Source organism: Lissotriton helveticus, chromosome 6 (genome assembly GCF_964261635.1).
Source record: "Lissotriton helveticus chromosome 6, aLisHel1.1, whole genome shotgun sequence".
Lineage (NCBI taxonomy): Eukaryota > Metazoa > Chordata > Amphibia > Caudata > Salamandridae > Lissotriton > Lissotriton helveticus.
The window spans coordinates 574177992-574198260 of record NC_136067.1 but is presented as its reverse complement, the minus strand read 5'-3'; the positions used below and the strand labels follow the sequence as shown (position 1 = coordinate 574198260).

Here is a 20269-nt window from a genome sequence, read left to right as displayed (position 1 = left end):
TTAGGAGTAACTACAAGGGAGTGTGGTGAGCAATAATGCCTAAAACAAAGAAATTACCTTGTCTTTATTGTTGATAGCTAAGGTGACACATTTTTCCGAATCAGCATTTGAAATTTTTTCACACAAGTAGATTGTAGCATAATACATATTGAAACTGTAGTGATCAGAGAGTAGACAGTCACTACTCAAATATACAAGTGCACACGTCCCTCTTACAATGCACGTGTTATTAAAATACTAGTGAAATTAATAGTTTTGTCTTCATTATTAAATCTAATTAAAACATATCATTACAACGAGGTCTAGTGTAATACTAAACAATTTCTTACCTGATGGCATGGGGGTGAAGATGCTTTTGGGAATGACTACTTTGTCTTCTGAGTTGCGCGCCCAGTCCACCATTCCTTTCCGTCCTCTCATTGGGAAATTGATGTCTGTTGGAACAGATGCTGCAGGGAGTTTTTGAATGCTAGCCACTGGTGAGAGAAATCGTAATTTGAAAGACATTTTTTCTTCTCTTTTATAAAGATTGAAGAGAGAAAATAGCAATTTCAAAGTAATACAACAAACTAGTAATTCTACTAATAAAGACCTGGTCAATGAATCACTATGTTTGTTCTAATGGTACATATGTTCTTCTACAGATTGAGAGTCGGGACATTTTTGATCTAGGACAACAGCATTCTTTTAACTGTATAAATTGGGAATTTTTGAAGTGTTGGCTTATTGTTCTAAAAAAAGCGCAGGCAAGGGCACTTGTGAGGAGTTTGTTCAGAGCACATTCTGAAATTATTGCGTGTGACAATGCCAGCAAGCAGAGACCTGTGAAAGACAGAGCAGCTAGAATCGCACTAATGAAGCAATAACCTCGCTCCAGCCTCATCGCAGGCCGGATAATGTTTGGAGACAGATACAATAAACTGGGGCGCAATGTGAAACCTATATTTTTCATACACGAAGGAAAGAGCCGCAAAATACCACTCAAGGCTACTTTATCTCTGCGACTTGTGAACTTTTGAATTCATGGGGCCTCATTTATGAAAAGTGACGCATCGCTGCGTGAAAACAGCGATGCGTCACTTTTCAGTGCGCCCTCCTTGCGACACCAATGATGCGTCATATTTACAGTATGATGCATCATGGCGCAAGGAGTTACAGATACATCAGTATTTCTGACGTATCTGTATGGCGCAAAAGTGACGCATTGCTGGAGTGTGTCACAAAAGTGACGCAACTCCAGCAAAGTGTCTTTTCACATGGGGCAAGTCCCATGTGAAAGGACTTGCGTCAATCTTACGCCTGCTGTGAGGCATGCGTAAGAAATTGACGCATTTGCGTCCTAGAAGTGGCGAAGTGAAATCTTATAGATTTCACTGCGTCGCTTCTATGACCCTTTCTTGTGTCAGAACGCCCCCCTGCATACATTATACCTGGTTCAGGTATAATGTAGCGCAGGGGTTTACAAAGTGACGCATCTACCTAGATGCGTCACTTTGTAAATATGGTGCAACAAGGCACATTTTTTACCCTGCTGGTGCGTCACAAAAAGTGACGCACCGGCGGCGTAAAAGTGACGCACGGCCTCATAAATGTGCCCAAGGTGTTTATCAAAATAGAAATTCGCAATTAAAATATAGGACCAGTAGAGAAATTAGAAAAACTAGATGCGAACCTAAAGCGAGTTCCATCACACTAAAAATGTGGCTGGTCTTTATGTAATATTAGTAATCAAAACATGTATTTTCTTCCTTTATATATAAAGTGTATCAATCCGGAAAATATATTTAAGATGTAGCAAAGCAATCCTTAACCTTGATAACAAGAATGAGTGCTGATGCATAGAGTGCAACATATAGGCTATTTATTACCATCGTTGAGTGTGAGGCTCAGAGGAAAAGCTTCGATTGGGCAATGATGACCCTTCCGTTACTTAACAATAGCAAATAAATAAATAATCGGTTTTGCAGTTAACAATGAAAAATAAGTAAATAATCAAATTTGCAGAGTGCAGCTAATCAACCCTGAGGGTATCCAGACGCTTAGCATAGGCACAGGGAGATTAAGTGATTTGCCCAGAATCACAGGCTGCAGTACCGATGCCGAGACTTGCACCTGGATCCCAGCTCCAAAGTCGGCAGCTCTGGGCATTACGCCACACCCCCTTCCTGACCCACTTCCTATTGCATTCTATGCACCTGCATGTATGGTTTGTAGCATGGCATTGTTTCAGGTTTATTTAACCAAAAACAAGATGTAATATGTAAATGTGAGCAGTGAAAAAAAAACACGTTGAAGAAGCCTTATTAGCGAATGTTGCTTCCATGCATAAAATAACATGCAATCTGTGAGACAGTAAATAGTGTCTTTCCTATGTCATGTTCACTCAACTCTGGTAAAAAACTGACTTTTTCACTCTCGTAATAAATGTTTTAATGTATGTTTATTAGTACATTTTCTTTCAATAACATGCCTTGGCTGGACAAATAAATGTGGCCAATTACATGTCGTCCAGAGCAACTGTACTGATAAACGCTCATTCACCCATTTATTACTAGAGTGCAAAAGGTCTAATTCCAGTTTATTACCACAGCATAGTAAAAGCTGACATGAGAAAATAACTGTTTATTGCTTCTCAGATTGCACACAGCATGTTGAAACACATTTCTTAACAGACAGGAAGTCCTCGTCAATGAGATGTTACCTATCTGCACACATTTAACCTCTTGCTTCCTGGTTTTAGTTAAATACCTTTTTGTTAAAAAAAGGCACATGTAAAATTGTTATGAAATAAACCACAAATACAGATGCTTCAAGCATAATATGCTATTTATTACCATTTATGATAATGGGAGGGTCATCGTGAAACACAAAAGGCTTTGCCGATGTGTCATGACCCCTACCCACACTGAACAATGGTACTAAATAGCATATTGCACATTCCTTGTGCAGATATATTACAGATTGCCCTTCTGTCATTTATTTGCACTGTAGGTAACAGGTGTAATCCTGAATTTAATTGCACTGATATTTTCCGAATGGAATGAGAAAATTACCCCAACTTATGACCTAAGCATCACAACACATGTCAGCTGGGAGTATTTAGCTTAAGAAAATAAATCTAACTGTGGAATGTATGCAAGTACTGCACGCCAAGAGTATAGGGGGAAACTGGACCCACACGCTTAGGAGTAATATAAGAAGATTTATATACTAGATGCACAGAAATCCTCATTACAAACATAGTAGAATAAGAGGTAGCCTGTGATCGTGAAAGTAGAGTGCACGGCAATGGTTCAAATGAGATAGTGCAAGTGTATAAAACGCCAGGAGGGGCATATGCCAAGCATGCCTAGAAAAACACTCGAAAAATTGTGATATTGCAAGGAATTTCACATTTGCAAGTTGGAACCTCATTTCTCAGTTTTTTTAAGGCTCAATATTGTTTCCCTCTGCTTGCTATGAGAACTGCTGACCAAGGTGAGAGGAGCATAACCTCAGAGAAAACAAACGAACCATGCAAGAATGCTTGGTGTTTCAGGCAAAATAGCATTTGATGTCACAATAACATCCGTTGATATAGGAGCAGAGTGGTGGTGCCCTAGGGTTGCCACCTCACCTCAACTTATTTGATCACTTGTCCTGGTTCAGTATGTGTGGGTGATCAGTTACACAACAGAAATTAAGACTAATTTCCCACTCCCTCTAGCATCACAGACAGCTTCCCTAGAGACACCCTTTGAACTGCAATGGAGTCAGCAATAGACTGACTTAATTTTGCTTTCGATGGGAGCAATAAATGGCAATGGAATTTAACAAGCAACAAGGGAGTAATATGAAATCACATGAAATCATCATTTGTGATCAATGCTTTAATGATATAAACATTCTAAGGTATTTCTCACAAATGAAAATCAGCTGGATTAAACTGCAATCAAATTGAGTCAAATGGTGCCACAGTTTAGATAGTAAGGGCAAAACTTGTAGTTAGCTAGCCAATAGAAATGGAAAACATGAACACAGCATTCACTGACACGAGGATGAGGGTTTGTGTTGTAAGGGCATGTATGCCAAAAAATAGGAAACATGGAGGTTTTAAATCAGCGTCATGTTTGTCTGGTTCACGTGTATCCTTTCAGTATCACAAGCTCTAAAGAACTCTGGGGCATATTACCAACATCTAGCGATCATTTTTGTCTCTAACTTGTTTAGAAACAAAAATTATCGCCGCAAATCGGCGATTTTTATCGCAGATAAACCTTGCTATTAGCAAGGTTTATCGCGAATGCGATAAAAAACGGCCGCAATGCATGATTATCGCTGAAAAGTCAGCGATATTCATGCATTATCGAGCAAATGCTCTTAGCCATGTTATCCACCTCCCATTGGATAACATGGCTAAGAACTGCTCCTGGGCAGGTGTTAGCTTTTGGAGATATTCGCGCTTAGCGCGAATATTTCCAAAAGTTGGTAATAGGAGATAGCGATGTTAGCGACTGTTTCCAGTCGCTAACATCTTGGCACGCCCACTTTGCATGTCATTAGTGATAAATATCACTGACATGCAAAGCGGGGCCCAAGATTGTCGCTATCTCCTATTAGCTGTTGCTAACTGGTGTTAGCGACAGCTTGGTAATAGGGAGATAATTTTATCTCCGCTTTCTTGGCTTTTAAAGCCAAAAAAGCGGAGATAAACCCCCTTGATAATATGCCCCTCTATGTGTGAAATAAAATGGGTATTTTTTGCAAGCTGTCAGGTCGTTATAAGAAAACATTAGAAGCAATCAGTTACCTATATTCTGAATGAGGTGAAATGCACTTGAATTATTAACTGGAACTATTGCGTCTCAAATTGGTACTGAGAGGGCAGTCAGCATGGGCGCTATAATAGCATTTATGGGAAAACTATGCTTCAGCCAAGCAGAATGTAGAGTTTTCAAAACTCTTTGTGATTGTCAACATTCTTTACTTTATTAATCTATGTTATCTTTGCCTGGAGCACTGGATGCGACTCCATAGCAACGAGGCAGGTTGTTTTCCTAAAACGAACCGTGCGATGCGGCTTTCTTCTTCACTGTAATTAACAGTCTGTTTGCCTCCTTCCACTAAATATCTTGCGCAAAGCAAGCTGTCTTTGACAGTAATTCTATTTAGTATAAATGCATACATGCATTGTAAAAACGGGGTCCATTGTGCCCACGCTCATGGCCTATTCATTTGAGTTCACGTTGTCATCTGCATTGTATTATGAGTTTAAGGGGAACATGAACTATTAGAAGAAACAGCAGCCTGATTTCCTGCACCCTTGGACCAGACCGACGATTGTTCACCGTCGAGGCCAATAGCCATAGTCCACTGCGATAAACATTTAGATTTAAAGAGAATAAATGAAGTCATACCATCGGAATTCCTAAGGAGTTTGAAAGTTGATTTGAATACAACCCCCATCATTTTTTTTTCAAATGCTTATATTTTATGTTGTAAAATTCATTTTTTGTATAAGAGTACTTGCATGTACATTATGCCTACTTTCCTTTCCCGATGTTATGAAATACTGACCACAAGCGTTGTTCCTACATCCTGTTAAAAACAGATCTTCCACTGAATGGGAGCCAATGGAAGGCTATAAATGAGGGGGCCAATAGGGGCCCATCGGGAGCCTAGCCGAAGATTGCTAACTAGGCGGGCAGCTGTGTTCTGAATGACCTGCATTTTAGAGTGAACAGACTCATTGGCCGCTAACAGTAAGGTGTTCCCATTGACAAGATGACAGACAATTAAAGCCTGAAAAAGGTTCTTCTAGATATTAACAGGAGCCATTGAAAGACTTTCCTGAGTAAGCATATTGTCTCAAAGCAGGCGCCCCAAATATACAAGAAGGACACCAAGATTTTTAGTTATCCTCCTAGGAGAAGGCACAGATCCTAGCTCAGAGGACGACCAGTCATCTGACCAATATGATATCTGTTTTGTCTCAATTTACCTGTTGATAGTTGTGGATCATCCCTGTGGCAATTTTTCTCATGCACACAATAAACCTATTTTTAACATTTTCTGGGTTTTGATTAATTTTCATCTGCATAGGAGAGTATTTCAAAGCCACAAGACATAAATGTCTGGGCAAGGGGTATCACATATATGTTAAAAAGGTGGGGCTCAGGAAAGATCTTTGAGGAACCTCTTTGCCCAGAGGCAGGGTCTTTGAATGAAAGGTATCAAAGGAGAGCATTTGGGTCCTGTTGTTCAGAAAGTCTTCAAACCAGTCTAGGGCTTTCCCTTGGAAACCAATCTTGCAAAGTTGTTGAATCAAGATGGAATGTGAGACGGCATCAAACCTGATGATAGGTCAAGAAGTATTAGCATTGCCGACCTTCTGGCATCTTGAGATACCTGATGGAGTCGGCTACCGCCAACATGGATGTTTGAGTGCTATGAAAGGCTCTAAAGCCAGACTGTGAGGGGTCCAGAAAATGTTGGTCCTCCAAATAGGTGGAAAATTGTTTGTTCACGTATTATTCAAGAACCTTGTCCTAAAGAGTAAGGAGTGAAATAGGCCAATATTTGGGAGGCTCCTTTGGGTCAGCATTAGGTTTCTTTAAGATAGGTGTGACATGTGCAGATATCCTCTCCTGTGGCACAACAGCTAAGTTTAACGATACATTAAATAGTGATGTGATGGTAGGAGTTAGTAAGGTAGAAGGAGTAGCCTTTATGTAAGGAGGACAGAGGACGGAAGGAGAAGCTGAGTTGACTATGATTAATAGTTCTGACACCTGCTTGTGAGTAATAGGCTGAAACCTTTCGAGCAGCGCTAAACAATCTCTAGGGAGAGGATTTTTAATGGACAGGTCAGAGCAGGATAAGTAAGTGGTACAAAAAAGTCTGGTATATTTTCTCAATTTTAATCTCAAAATGATTTGCCAGGGTATCACACAGAGCTTGAGAGGCTAGAATAACCGACGTGCAGGCAAGAGTCTTAGTAAATTCATTTAGCACCTTAAACACTTCTTTAGCAGAATTTCCACCTTTGTCAATCCTGCTGATTATGTATAGTCTAGTCACCTCCCTGATTTTACTATGATAGGCTCCTAAGGTGAATTCAAATCTCTTTATGTCAACAGTGTATTTCGAGACCCACCATCTGCAGTCTAATCTTCTACAGCTTGTCTTTTGATGCTTCAATTCGACTGAGTACCATGGATCATTGTGACTGATGGTTGTATGAGAGTTCGGTTTAAGAGGGGCAATTATATCTAGCACTTGAGAGAAAGAGTCTTGAACAAACCATGACTAAAGCATAATTTATATCCTGAGTGATTTCTAGATTAGTGGAACAGAAGGCTGGTTCAAGAACTCTGTGGGGATCTGCTTTCAGGATCCCAAAATACAACGGGCAGGTTTTTTTATGCGTTAGGTAAGTACCCTTGACCAGGATCTGAGCACTGATGAAATAAAGATTGTTCCATGTTAAGGGCTCATGGGAGTCAATGTGGAGTTGTTTGGAGGGGGCCAGGGTGTGTCCAGCCGTATGGGTAGGAACAACATCTTTCTGGTGTAAACCTAACATTGCAATATCAGTTAATTGGAGGGACACATCAGATCAGTATCTGAAGCAATTTCTGCGTGAAAATTAAAGTCTCCCATCAAAAGGAATTTGTCAGTGGCAAAGGACATCAGGTGCTAAAGATTCTGCTAGTTTATGGATAGAGTCCTTCTTAGATATGGAGGGGTGGTACACTAGAGAATCCCTCTAAAGTTCACCATGAGTAGTTTCCAACTTTAAGATACATATCTCCACTCAGTCGGAAAGAAAATAATTGATAATCTCTACCTTCAAGGAGTCCAGGTAGGCTATAGCCACTCCTCCTCCCATCTTGATATCTCCATCAAGTCTAACCAACTTATATTTGTCTGGAAACATAATAGGAACACAAGGAAGAGCCAATGGGTGCAGCCAGGTTTCAGTGATAAAACAAATATCAGGTTGTTAAGAGGTGAGCAACTCGGACATCTCCATTGCATGTTTAGGGATGGATCCTCGGGTTACAGAAAAGGTGTTTTCATATAGAAGATTAATTAGGGAGTTCAACATATGATTCTATTAAGACCTTTGGTCCTAGAAAAAGAGGTCTTTACTTCACATGCCCACTTTGATTCTAGGCTCGTGCCTTCGCTATCACTAGATGTCTGGTCCCAAGGGTGGTAATGCAAGAGATTCTGCATTCATAACATGAAAACGGGCCTTCCAAGCAAAGGGGGAATTATCGGGCACATTCTAGACAATTGGTCAAATGGAGCACTACCAAGTCCTTAAGCTTTTAAGCTCATTGGTGGTCTAGCACATCATAGAGGTGAAACTAACCTCAATGGTAACTGGAGCTTGACCACTTTTGGGCGCAGGCTGGCATGGACAGGCACAGATGGCGTGTCCGCGCCAGGCTAACATTATATAGGGAGCCAACACTGAATAGAGAACCCCTGGAGTGCTAACCAACCTAAAATGGTGGCCCCTTGAAGTCCAACCTAATGAAGAGTAAAGTAAAGCCTTTAGCTCCCTCCGCACAAATGGTGAAAAATGTGGAAGATCGGGAAGATCGGGTAGCCAAAGGAAAGGTAAATGCAGTAAAGTCTGTGAGCCTGAAGTCATTCTAATTCTAAATCCTGTCAAATGAGTTCGCTTATCTCCCTAGCCTTACTTAAGATGACATACATTTCAATGTACATAGAGTTCAAATAAAGTGCATGAGTGAGCAGGAAAAGGCCAATCTAGACAGGGTTTGAGTTAAGTGCAAACGTGCGTGAGGGAAGGAACATTAAAAAACAAGCTGATAAAAACAAGTAAAAAATGTATTTCTACATTAAAACACTGAGGAAGTGAGGTGGAAGTGAGGACTTGGCTGTCTGCTGCATATCCACCTCAGGCTGATGGTATTTAGGGAGCCGACACTGAAGAGAGAACTATAATTCTAGTGCTAAGTCCTGTCAGATGAGTTCTCCTATCTCCCTAGCCTTACTTAAGGTGAGGTAGCTTCCAATGTACACAGGGTTTAAGGAAAGTGCAAGAGTGTGCAGGCGAAGGCAAAGTACACAGGGTTTGAGTAAAGTGCAAGCATATGCAGTGGAAGAAAAATGATGAAACAAGGTAATAAAAACAAGTAGAAAATGTGTTTTATACATTAAAACACTGAGGAGGAAGTGAGGACTTGCCTGTCCGACAGTGATCACCTTTGCACCCATTTCCCACTTGGACATTCTCCCTCCTTGTAACATGTGTTTCCTTTTGCACCTTGTAACTCTCTTGTAGCCTGCAATGCCACCTTGCAAACATTACTCCTTCCTTCTCTACAATGCACCCTGCTCTCACAGTAGACTGTGCTCCCATTTACACCCTCTTGCCACTCATTCACCCTGTGTTACTCTTTGCACCATGTACTCATCTTCTTTTTCCTGCAGTCCCTAGAGACACCCTATAGTCTCCCTCACTCCCTGAACTCCTATTTGTAACATACACTCTTCACTTTGCACTCTTATGTTTTACCCTACACTCCCCTGGCACGTTGCTCTGCTTACATGTATCTTGACTACCTCTTCACACTGCATGCTGCCTACATTTCTCATTTCCTCCATTCAACCTGAGCTCCTTCTAAACTGTCTGCTAAACAAGCAATGCTGTTTGTGCTTTGAACTTTCACTACAATCTGTGATCCTGCACCCTGATCTCCTCTTCACTCTTTGCTCCTATTTTCAACCCTGCACTCCTCATTTTCATTCTGTGCACCACCTACGGTGTCATGTACCTCTTATGCCCTTCTTTTGTCCTGCACTATGCCTTTCCCCTTGCTCATAGTGCGCCCTCTTGCATTCTGTGCTTCCTCTTGCAACATACACTTTCTCGTGCTCCCTTACACACTCAACATGTGCTTCGTCTTACACCTTCCTCCTCTTACAGATGCCTCCAACCTTACACCCTGTGCTTCCTCTTGCACCCTTCAAGCTCTGCACCATGTGCTTACATTGACATTCTCTGATCCCTCCTACAACCTGGAAACCACCTTCCACCATCTAGTTCCTCTTCTCCAATGTGTTTCTCACACCCTGCACTCACCATATGCACTATTAACTCTTTTCTAACCCTGTACTCACCATTGCAATATACTCTCTCCCCCTGCACTTCTGTTTGTTTGTTTGTGCCCTGCGTTCCCCCTTATACATTCCCCCTGCACTTCCATTTGTTTGTGGCCTGTGCTCCTCCTTATACTCTTCCCCTGCACTTCTGTTTGTTTGTTTATACCCTGTGCTCCCACTTATACTCAACCCCTGCACTTCCGTTTGTTTGTGACCTGTGTTCCTCCTTATACTCTAGTTAGATCGCAAATTTTGCTCTTTCATTTGTAGAGGTGCATCATAATCATGGGTGGTCCGCACCTACATATATTTCTTTATTGTATTAACCTGGGACACTAGAATGTGAACTGTAAAACATGAAAGGTGACTTGTTCGGGATATTTCTGTGTAAACGTGAAGAAATTAACTTTGCAACTATGTGTGTTTAGCTGAAAACATTAATGTGCAGAATTCGTACATGTGGCTGAGAAGTATTCACATATTTAATATGCTTATGTAATGTGTTAATTTAGAGATGCTTAATAAATAACGTCCATATTATGTGTAGTTTCATGAGGCTTTTGTGCTGTTTCTTATGTTGAGCAATTTCTGTAAGCCTTAATTGTATTTTTCCCCTGGAAGCTTTTACATTAGGTTTAATAAGTGAATTTCATGTGTATTTTGCATTTGTTCTTTCTCACATTTCTGTTGCAGGTGGAGAATTCATCCTTATTAGCTAGAGTAATGTCTTTGTTTTAGGAGTTAGGCTTAGGGAGGAGAGGATACATTGAACAATGATACTGGTAATAAAAAAACTGTTGTACTTTCCCATCTAGTAAGTCTGGGAATCAAGGTCATTTCGCCAAGGCATGGGAGTATTGTTGCCATGTGAAAATTACCTACGAGGAAGTGGCAGACCGGATGGTGTGATTCTGAAATGTATCTTGAGATACTACTTGTAAGAGTGATGTATCGAAGTTAGAAACAGTGTCTGGGGACCTCTGCCTTGCCTTGGAAGAGAGAGCATCTTAGAAAGAGCTCTGTAGCTTTATGCTACCTGACCCATCTAAACGCAAAGAGACTTCTTAGGATGACTTCACATGCTGACACCTTTATGGATCTTGCCTTGGGAAATGCTAAGTACGGATGTCATGCTAGTTGTAGTGTGGGACAGATTAATGCTTTATACCCATAAACCTCCTATGAAGGAGACGCTTGATGCCTGTGCTGTAATTTTCTGTATTCTGGTCCTCTAATTGATTATTCTGTGCAAGCTGCACCGCTTTAACTTCACCCATAGGTTTGACTTTGTATTAGTTCCAATGTATTTCTACACCCTCATCCTCAGGTGTCAGTATGCCCAACTGTTCTTGGTTTAGTAATAAACTAAACATATTTGGGAGTCTGTGATTCTTCTGAGTCATAGTTTATGGAACTGTAATACTCGAATGGCTAATGATTTCTCTCCCTTCCATGCTTTCATGCTGATAAAAAGAGTCATCGACCGGGGGACCCAGAGCAAACCTATAACTCACTCTTCCCCTGCACTTCCCTTTGTTTGTTTGTGTCCTGTGCTTCTCCTTATACTCTTCCACTGCACTTTTGTTTGTTTGTTTCCTGTGCTTTATGCTCTTCCACTGCACTTCCGTTTGTTTGTGTCCTGTGCTCCCACTTATACTCTTCCCCTGCACTTCCGTTTTTTTTTTCTTGTGCTCCCCTTATACTCTTCCCCTGCACTTCTGTTTATTTGTGTCCTGTGCGTCCCCTTGTACTCTCCCCTGCACTTCCGTTTGTTTGCTTGTCCTCCCTCTCTGCTCCCATTTGCACTCTCCCTCACCACTTCCGTTTGAACGTCTGTCCCCTATAACTCAACACTTCCACTTGTTTGTAACCCCTAGCAAACTGCACTCCCCAAGCACCTGCCACTACCACTTGGATCCAGAGTCTCACTGCACACGGATCAGAATTCTCTTTTTTATAATGCCCAGAGTTGTTAATGGCTTGCCTCCTGAAAATGCACTTTACAGCGCTTTGCTTTTAATAACACCAATACTCTGTTAGAGGTCTGCAACTGAATATTCACACTTACTGCTTGTTCTCTTCCAAAATGACAGTAAAGTGGCATGGGTGAGCAGCAAGCAGATGTCACTACCAACAATGTGTTTCTTTAGACTTTCAAGTGCATGATATGCTTTCCCTCAATCTCTTACTACTACCTTTGGTGTCTCAACAATCAATGAAATCCACCATTACAACCAAGCAAGCCAGGGACTATGGCTAAAGAGTAGAAAATCGTATTGCTCTTATCCCAGACGTTTAAAAAAATATATATATTTCTTATATGGAGCTTCGTACCTTCCCACTTATATTCGTGCTATTAAAGTATAATTACAACACTCCCCCTTTTTTTAAAATGTTACATTACATACAGAGCATAGGTCACTTTTAGAAAGCAACATTATTTTTTCTATTTAATGCCTCTGAAGTCGTCAGTTAGTCCCTTCTGCTGATTTTCCCATTTGACGCTCTGTGATGTTGTTCGTTCAGATAAATAAATGAAAACCCTCAACTCCCATAACAGCCACCCAGCAATTTCTTTGCACAATTCAAAATCCATTAAAAACATCAGATTTTGCAATTTCGGAATCCAGTCTGAAGCATTTGCAAAAATTATAAGTCCATTATATTTGGGGACCGGAAATTATCGTCCCATTTTTGTCTGCTCTAAAGACGTCCTTGTGGGAATTAATGGGCTTCAGAATGGGCGGCTGTGTGCTTTCTGATTCACGACACACTTATCAAAATAAGTGTCAGTGCCTACGTTAAATTAAGGGAGTACTTCTCCTGTCCTAGATTCAAGAACAATAACATCTTCATGACTCATGCATCCTCAATTGGATCCTGATGGGGCGCATCTTTCGGGCTTGGCAAAAAATGACCAGACAATGAGCAACCTCAGGGCCCCTCTGTCCGTTTTGGGATAATTGAACATATTCACTGGTTTAGTCTCTTTCTATTTATGGTTGCTGAGTCCAGACCACTTATGAATATCAAAGATTTGAAGATCGCAAGCTTTACCTTGAACCTCACAGTATGATGATGACGTACGTTAGGCGTGGCACTCGTCTTTTTCTGAAAAATATTTAGAAGCTGAACAACCGTTGTCAAAGCCAATATGTCTACTGTTGACTGCCAGCCTTTTGACTTTGCCAATGCTTGTATTGTTTTCTCATAGTGTTTTTTTTTTTAAACGTAATTGTTAGGGAAGCTGCTTGGCCGATTGAATCTAAAGAATAACATTGGCATGAAAAAAAATATTTTTTGGTCTCTTGGGGAGCACTTTTTCAGATTTGTCCTAAAAAATCCAAATTTAGCAATAGCTAGGCTATTTTCTCACTTTCCTCCAAGAATATCGAAGTCAAAAATATCGTTGACCAGAATATCGACTCTAAGGTAAGCAATATCATTTTATTTAATATTGAAGTAAGCAATATCAAAGTCAGTGATATCGTAAGCAAAAATATCGTTGTTAAATGATATCGTTTTTTTAGTGTTAAGTATTTTAGTATGTATTTTATATGTATGTTAAATATTTTTTAATTTATTTTTATAATTTTTAGAATAAATGTTCAGAAATTAGTAATTTTGTGAAAGTAAATTTTGCGTTTTAGTATCAGAGCAGGTTGTGGGTTTGTAGGGGAATAGGGTGAGAAGTAATGTAATTATAATTACTTAATTAATAGATTTTAATTAATTGGTATTAATTATTAATTAATTGTTAATTAATTATTAATTAATCATTTGTTTGTATTAATTAGTTCATTATATGAATTATATTTAATGTATTCATTTTTATTTATTTGTATTGTTAGTTAATTTATTGTTAATAATTAATTGGTGATTAATGTTTATTAAGTGATTAGTTGATAATTAAATTCATAATGTGATTTTATATGTATAGTGGGTTGTGGGTTTAAAGGGGAATAGGGTGGGAAGTAATTACCTTAAATTAATTAATGTCATTGTTTTATTTATTGGTATTTATTATTAATTAATTGTTAATTAATTATTAATTGATAATTAATTTTTATCCGTTAATTATTTTAATTAAAATTAATTTATTGTGATTGTTAATTAATTTATTGTTGATTAATAATTAATTGGTGATTAAATATTAATTGGTAATTAATATTGTATTAATTAGTTAATTTATAATTATATTAATTATACTTCATGTATTATTAATTGTTATTAATTTAATAATTGAGAGTTACATTGTGTTTTTTTGTATGTGTAATTATTGTTATTTTTTTTAAAAAAATATTCAATTGATAAGTATGTTAATTTAACCCCTAGGCAATCCAGCGCTTTCACTACTGTTGCACTTTCTGGAGTTGGAATAGTAATTTTTACCCCTACGCTATTCAACGCTTTCCCTAATGTTGCACTCACTGGAGTGGGAATAATAATAATTTTTACCCCTACGCTCCCAGCGCTTTCCCTACTGTTGCACTCTTTGCAGTGGGAATAGTAAATTTTACCCCTACGCTATCCAACGTTCTCCATACTGTTGCACTCACTCGAGTGGGAATAGTAATTTTTACCTCTACGCTATCCAACGCTTTCCCTACTGTTGCACTCACTGGAGTTAAAATTGCAATTTTTACCCCTACGCTATCCAATGCTTTCCCTAATGTTGTAGTATGTGGAGTAAGTATATATATTAATTTATAAGTAGATATTTAATTAATTTTAAAATTATATGTATTAATTTTTTTTTTTAATGTTTTAATATTTATATCTATTTTTTTTATTATATGTATTATTTACTTATTTTTACATTATTATTAAAACATTTTAGAAAACTATATTTTTAACATTGATATTATTGACAACGATATTTTTTTCTTGATAGTTTTGTACTTACCTCTATGTAGGTAGGACTATTTTTGTCTTCGATATTTCTGTGCCGATATTTTTGTAGGTCGATTTTCTGTCTGTCGATATTTTGTCAGACAATCGTGCAGGGACTTGAGAAGAGGCGTCATGTGTGTCCTGGGGCCAACCATAAGTATGGCTCTCGCCGCCGCATTTTGTACTACCTGCAGGCGGCCTAATAGATCATCTGAAAGGCCTAAGTACGAAACGTTGACATAATCCAACCTAGAAGTGATCAGGGCTTGGGCCACTGTTTTGTGTGGTCTGGAAGTAAAGGGAGAAAGTTCTCAACATTTTCAGTAGCTCAAAGCACGTGCCGGCCACTGTTTGGACCTGGCACTTCATGGACATGTCAGCATCGTTTCACTCCAAGGTTTTTTACAGTGGTTACTGGACTTGCTTGGGGGGACATATTCTGAGGCCACCATTGGCGCCATTCCTTGCCTGGACTATGGCCAAAAAAGATCATTTCAGACTTTTCTGAATTGCATAGTGTTAGATCTGGGGGTCACTAGTTGGCAGAGGTAGGTACCAATGTCCAAATAGGGACCCTTGCTTCTAGTCAGGGTAGGGGGTATAGACTCTTTGGATAACCCCTGCTCAACCCCTTGGTAGCTTGGCACGAGCAGACAGGCTTATCAAATGCAATGTGTAAAGTATTTGTACCAACACTCACAGTGAAAACACCACAAATGGACTCCACACCAGTTTAGAAAAATAAAGTATCTTTATCTAAACTACACAAGATCAGAACAACAAAATCCAACATACCCTGTCTTTAAAAAGAGTTCAAATGTTTTCACCAAAATAATCCACAGTTGCGCCACTTTTAGCCCAAAGTACCTGTAGATGCGACAAAAGTTCCTAGCGGCAACTGCAGCTTAAAAAAATAAGTGATGCGTCACTCCTGAGACCCTGGGGAGGCGAGCGTGTTGCGACAAATCTGATCTGTATGGGGAGTGATGCGATCCCTTGTGTGGATTCCGGGGTGCAGGTTCTCCGGTAGAAGCGTCTCGCACGGCGACGATGCGCGGCGCAGCGTTGATCCTCTTCTGCCGCAGCCCCCTGATGCATTGGCACTGGACTCTGCAGCGATGCTCGCAGCGACGGGATGCGGTCAGCAAGCAAGCGATGTGACTGTCTTACAGCGAGAACAGGCTCTGCAATGATATTCGCAGCGACAGGAATCTTCCCGCACCGGGGCGATGCGCTCGGCAAGCAAACAATGCATTGGTTCTTACAGCGGCAACAGACGCTGCGACGATCTTCGCAGCGATGGGAATTCTCTCGCACTGATGATGATGCACTCCGTAAGCGACCGATGCGTGCAATTGTAGATCTTCTTCTTTTCTTCTTTTCCAGCTCCCCAAACAGCAAGACACAACCTCCAGAGGCCCCACAAATGGATCAAGCACTCTAGGCAGGTAAGAACTCACACAGCAGAGTTCAGGGGGGAAGCTGGGGGTGAATTCCTTTTGTTCCTGGGACTTCTTAACAGGAGGCCAGCTCGTCTCAGTCCCTTGGAGATCTCTTCAAGCAGGGGACACAGCAACAGCAAAGTTCTTCCCCTTTCCTTGGCAGAATAGCAACTGCAGGTCAACCTTCAACACACAGAAGGATAGTCCTTCCTCTTCAGTCTTCCATCTTTTCTCCTTGGCAGAGGTTCCTCCTTGATTCCAGGATGATCTAAAGTTCAGGGGTCTGGGTATCCCTTTTTATACCAATATTCTCTCTGTTCTCTGAAAGCAGAAATGCCTCTACCTGGTCCAAACCAGTTCTGGTCAGTCCTGGAGCACTCTGTTCACATGAATCCTTTTTTCCTTTGAGAGAGAGAGGCAGGGTCGTCAGCTGTCAGCAGGAGGTGGGGCCAGCATTGTGGAAGGCAGGCACAACCCTATTCAGGCCCAGGTGCCATCCCCTCCCACCACTCAAGATGCAGATGATGCTATTCAGCCTAGTGCTGACTCACCCAGCCTCCTGGAGCCACCCCAGCCCCTGTCACTCACAAACCAGACAGTCAATTCACAAACAGGCCCAGGCACACATAAAGGTCAGACAAGAAAACAGCCACTTTCTGAAAGTGCTGTTTTCAAACACAGGGTTTAAAAACCATCCTTCCTAAAATATGGGTTATTAAATTCTGAGTTCAGGGATACAAGACTTTAATTTTCTATCTTCCTCCTATGGGAACATATGCAGGTAAACATTATACACAGCATTCCCCATTCTAGCCTATGGGCAAGATAGCCTTTCAATAGTGAACAACGAAATTGGCAGTATTTCACTATTAGAGCATGTAACCCACACAAGTACATGCTCTACCTGTCACATACACTGCACCCTGCCCATGGGGGTACCTTGGGCCTTCCATAGAGGTGTCCAATGTGTACAGAAAGGGAAGGGTTAGGCCTGGCCAGTGGGGACACTGGTCAGGTCAGTATGGCAGTTATCAACTGCACACAGCCACTGCGGTGGCAGGCCTGATACACCATTTTAGGGCTACTCATGTGGGTGGCACAATCAGTGCTGCAGGCCCACTAGTAGCATTTGAATCACCAGCCCAGGCACACTCAGTGCACTTTACTAGGGACCTACTGGTAAAACAAATATGCCAATCATGGATGCAAATCACAATAACAATTTATACAGAGAGCATATGCACTTTAGCATTGATCAACAGTGGTAAAGTGTCCAGAGTCCTATTGCCAAAAACTACAGGTCAGGAAAAACAAAGGAGGAAGAAGCAAAAAGTTTGGGGCTAACCCTGCAAAAAGAGTCATTTCCAACACACAGCAATTGATTTAGCCTCAACCAGGTGAACACCTTCGCCAGGCAAGCTTTTATTACACTTCTGCTCAACGCATCATCCTTCTCGCAGGTGAACAACAGCTGCATGTCATCAGAGTAGGATATTACTTTAGCACCATATTCATCTTCCAAGAGGGCAAGGGGGGCCATAAATACGTTAAACAGAGTTGGGCTCAAAACATATCCCGGTGGAATTCCTACTTTCATAGGGGGGATAAGGGCAGAGAAAGGGGGCGACCATACTGTTTGCTGGCGGCTTTCAAAAAAGGAGGTGAACCACCTGAGGACTGTGCCGCTAATGCCACAGTCTTGGAGTCTGTGCAGGAGTAAATCATGGGGCACGGTATCGAAGGCCGCGGAGAGGTCCAATAGTATCAATACTGCTTTACCTCCTCTGTCAAGAGTTGTTTCAATAGTTTCCGAAACTTCCAATAAGGCTATCTCCGTACTAAAATTGGCTCTAAACCCTGACTGGCTTGGATGTAATACTTGATTAGCCTCTAAAAAATCTGTGATAACAGCATTTACATATTTCTCCAGTCTTGGAGAAGAAAGGCAACAGTGATATTGGCCTATAATTACTGGCTACAAAAGGATCTGCTGAAGGTTTTTTAACCCCTTGGGCGCGGCCGCGATTCTGCGCCTGTGCGGCCGTTTCAAAGAGTGGGTGGGTTCATGGCGGCCCCCAGCCGTCATCAGCAAACGAGCACTGTAATGCATGACGGACGGGGGCCATCATCAGCACGCAAGGGGTTAAAAGCAGGAGAACTTTTCTGTCGATGGGTTTCTGAGCAGAGCTTTGGGCACCGGCACTCATTCTTTTACATATAAAGCACTGACGCTACCCCAATAACCAATTTGGCATGACCTCAAGGAAGAGTTTCCCAATATCATAGTCACGCCTCTGCGTGGGTATAGCGAACTCTGACTAGTGGAGGTTTCCGCCATATTGGATTGTCCCAGAATGCTGTGCAGAACTATAGGGATATTGCGGCATTCTAAGACTGGCCACACTTATAAACAACTGCACAAGAGACAGAGACAGAGAGCAAGACCCTGGGCCTGGCAGGTAGCAACAGAAGAATCACAACAGCTCGAAGTAGGAGCCTCCTAATGCCCCCTAATGGACTAAGGAATTTGCCTGCATCTAACCACCAGGACTAGTCAGGGCTCTCCAGGGCCAGTGGTGCTGCCCCCTTTACGCCCCCTGAGGACCATTTGCGGCTCCACTGACTCACAGTTGCACTGCAAGATCAGCAGGAGGCCATGGGGGCCTCTTGTGAGCAAATCAGATAAGATAGCCAGTGCAGTTAACAAGTAAAACTAGCTCCCCACAAAGTGCACCCTTTTACTGGCCGTTCAAATTACCTCTCTGTCCCCATGTTCCATAATTTTCATATTTTATACCTTATTTTCAGAGACTTTTTCTCTTTTTTCATGGAATCATTTAAGGTGGACAGTTACAGGAAGACTCTCTGAGCTACATCTTTTAGGTGATTAGGCTACCGTTTTTCAGTTGGTTTCCATGGTACCACTGGGATTGAAAGAAAGTGAAACATGAACATTCTTTAATACTGTACTGGACTTGAAGACGAATTTTGAAAGTGACATTTAAAGAACCCCATTTACATTTGAATATTTATTGGTGTCACTAGGCAGCAGGCAGGTAGGAAAATATGGATGCAACAAGGGATAAGTCATGCGAGCGGGGAAGCAGACAGGAAAGAAAGCATGGATGCACCCAGGGGTGAGCCTGGTAAGTTGACGACATGCAAGTTATGTTATGTTATCGAAGCACACAGATACTCCAAGCAGTGTCCTGGCGTGAGCCTTAGAGGTGCTGACAAAATAGAAGCTATTTAAAACAGAAAGGTTTTAAGCTGTTTCTTAAACTGCCCCAGATACTGAATGCTGCACAAAGAATAGGGCAGAGAATTCCAAGCTGTGGCTGCCCTCACGGCAAGCAACGTACCCCCCATTCTTTGTCGGCGCACACGGGGTATCTGTGCAGGAGACTGGGATGCCGACCTCAGGTGTCTGGCAGGCGTGTAAAATGCAAAGCGCTTCCTAATCTATTCAGGCCCCTCGCATGAAGAGCACGGTGCTCGATAACCAGGGCCTTGAACTTTACACGTTTAAGGACGGGAAGCCAGTGCAGCATTCGCAGATGTAGCTTGACACTGTTTCTGTTAGAAATGTTAAACACAAGCCTAGCTGCCGCATTCTGGACCACCTGCAGTTTTTTGAGAGAGTAATCGGGGAGGCCAATGTACAAAGCATTAGAGTAGTCAATGTGGAACAGGATCAGTGCCCGGGTCACTGTTTCCTACGCTGCCCTGGGAAGCAGTGGAAGGAATTTCTTAAGGGACTTTAGTATCCCAAAACAGCCCCCAGACAGTTTTTTGATTTGGGTCGCGAAGGA

General features: G+C 41.3%; 1 protein-coding gene across 2 annotated transcripts in view; it reads right to left on the bottom strand.

Annotated features, from left to right (window-relative positions):
- The window catches only part of ADGRB3 (adhesion G protein-coupled receptor B3), a 1104008-nt gene that overhangs the window by 716534 nt on the left and 367205 nt on the right, over positions 1-20269 (bottom strand). For both annotated transcript variants that reach the window (XM_078648009.1, XM_078648010.1), the window contains exon 11: positions 330-476. In XM_078648009.1, coding sequence (XP_078504135.1) covers positions 330-476 — 147 coding nt within the window. The remainder of the gene's footprint in view (positions 1-329; positions 477-20269) is intronic.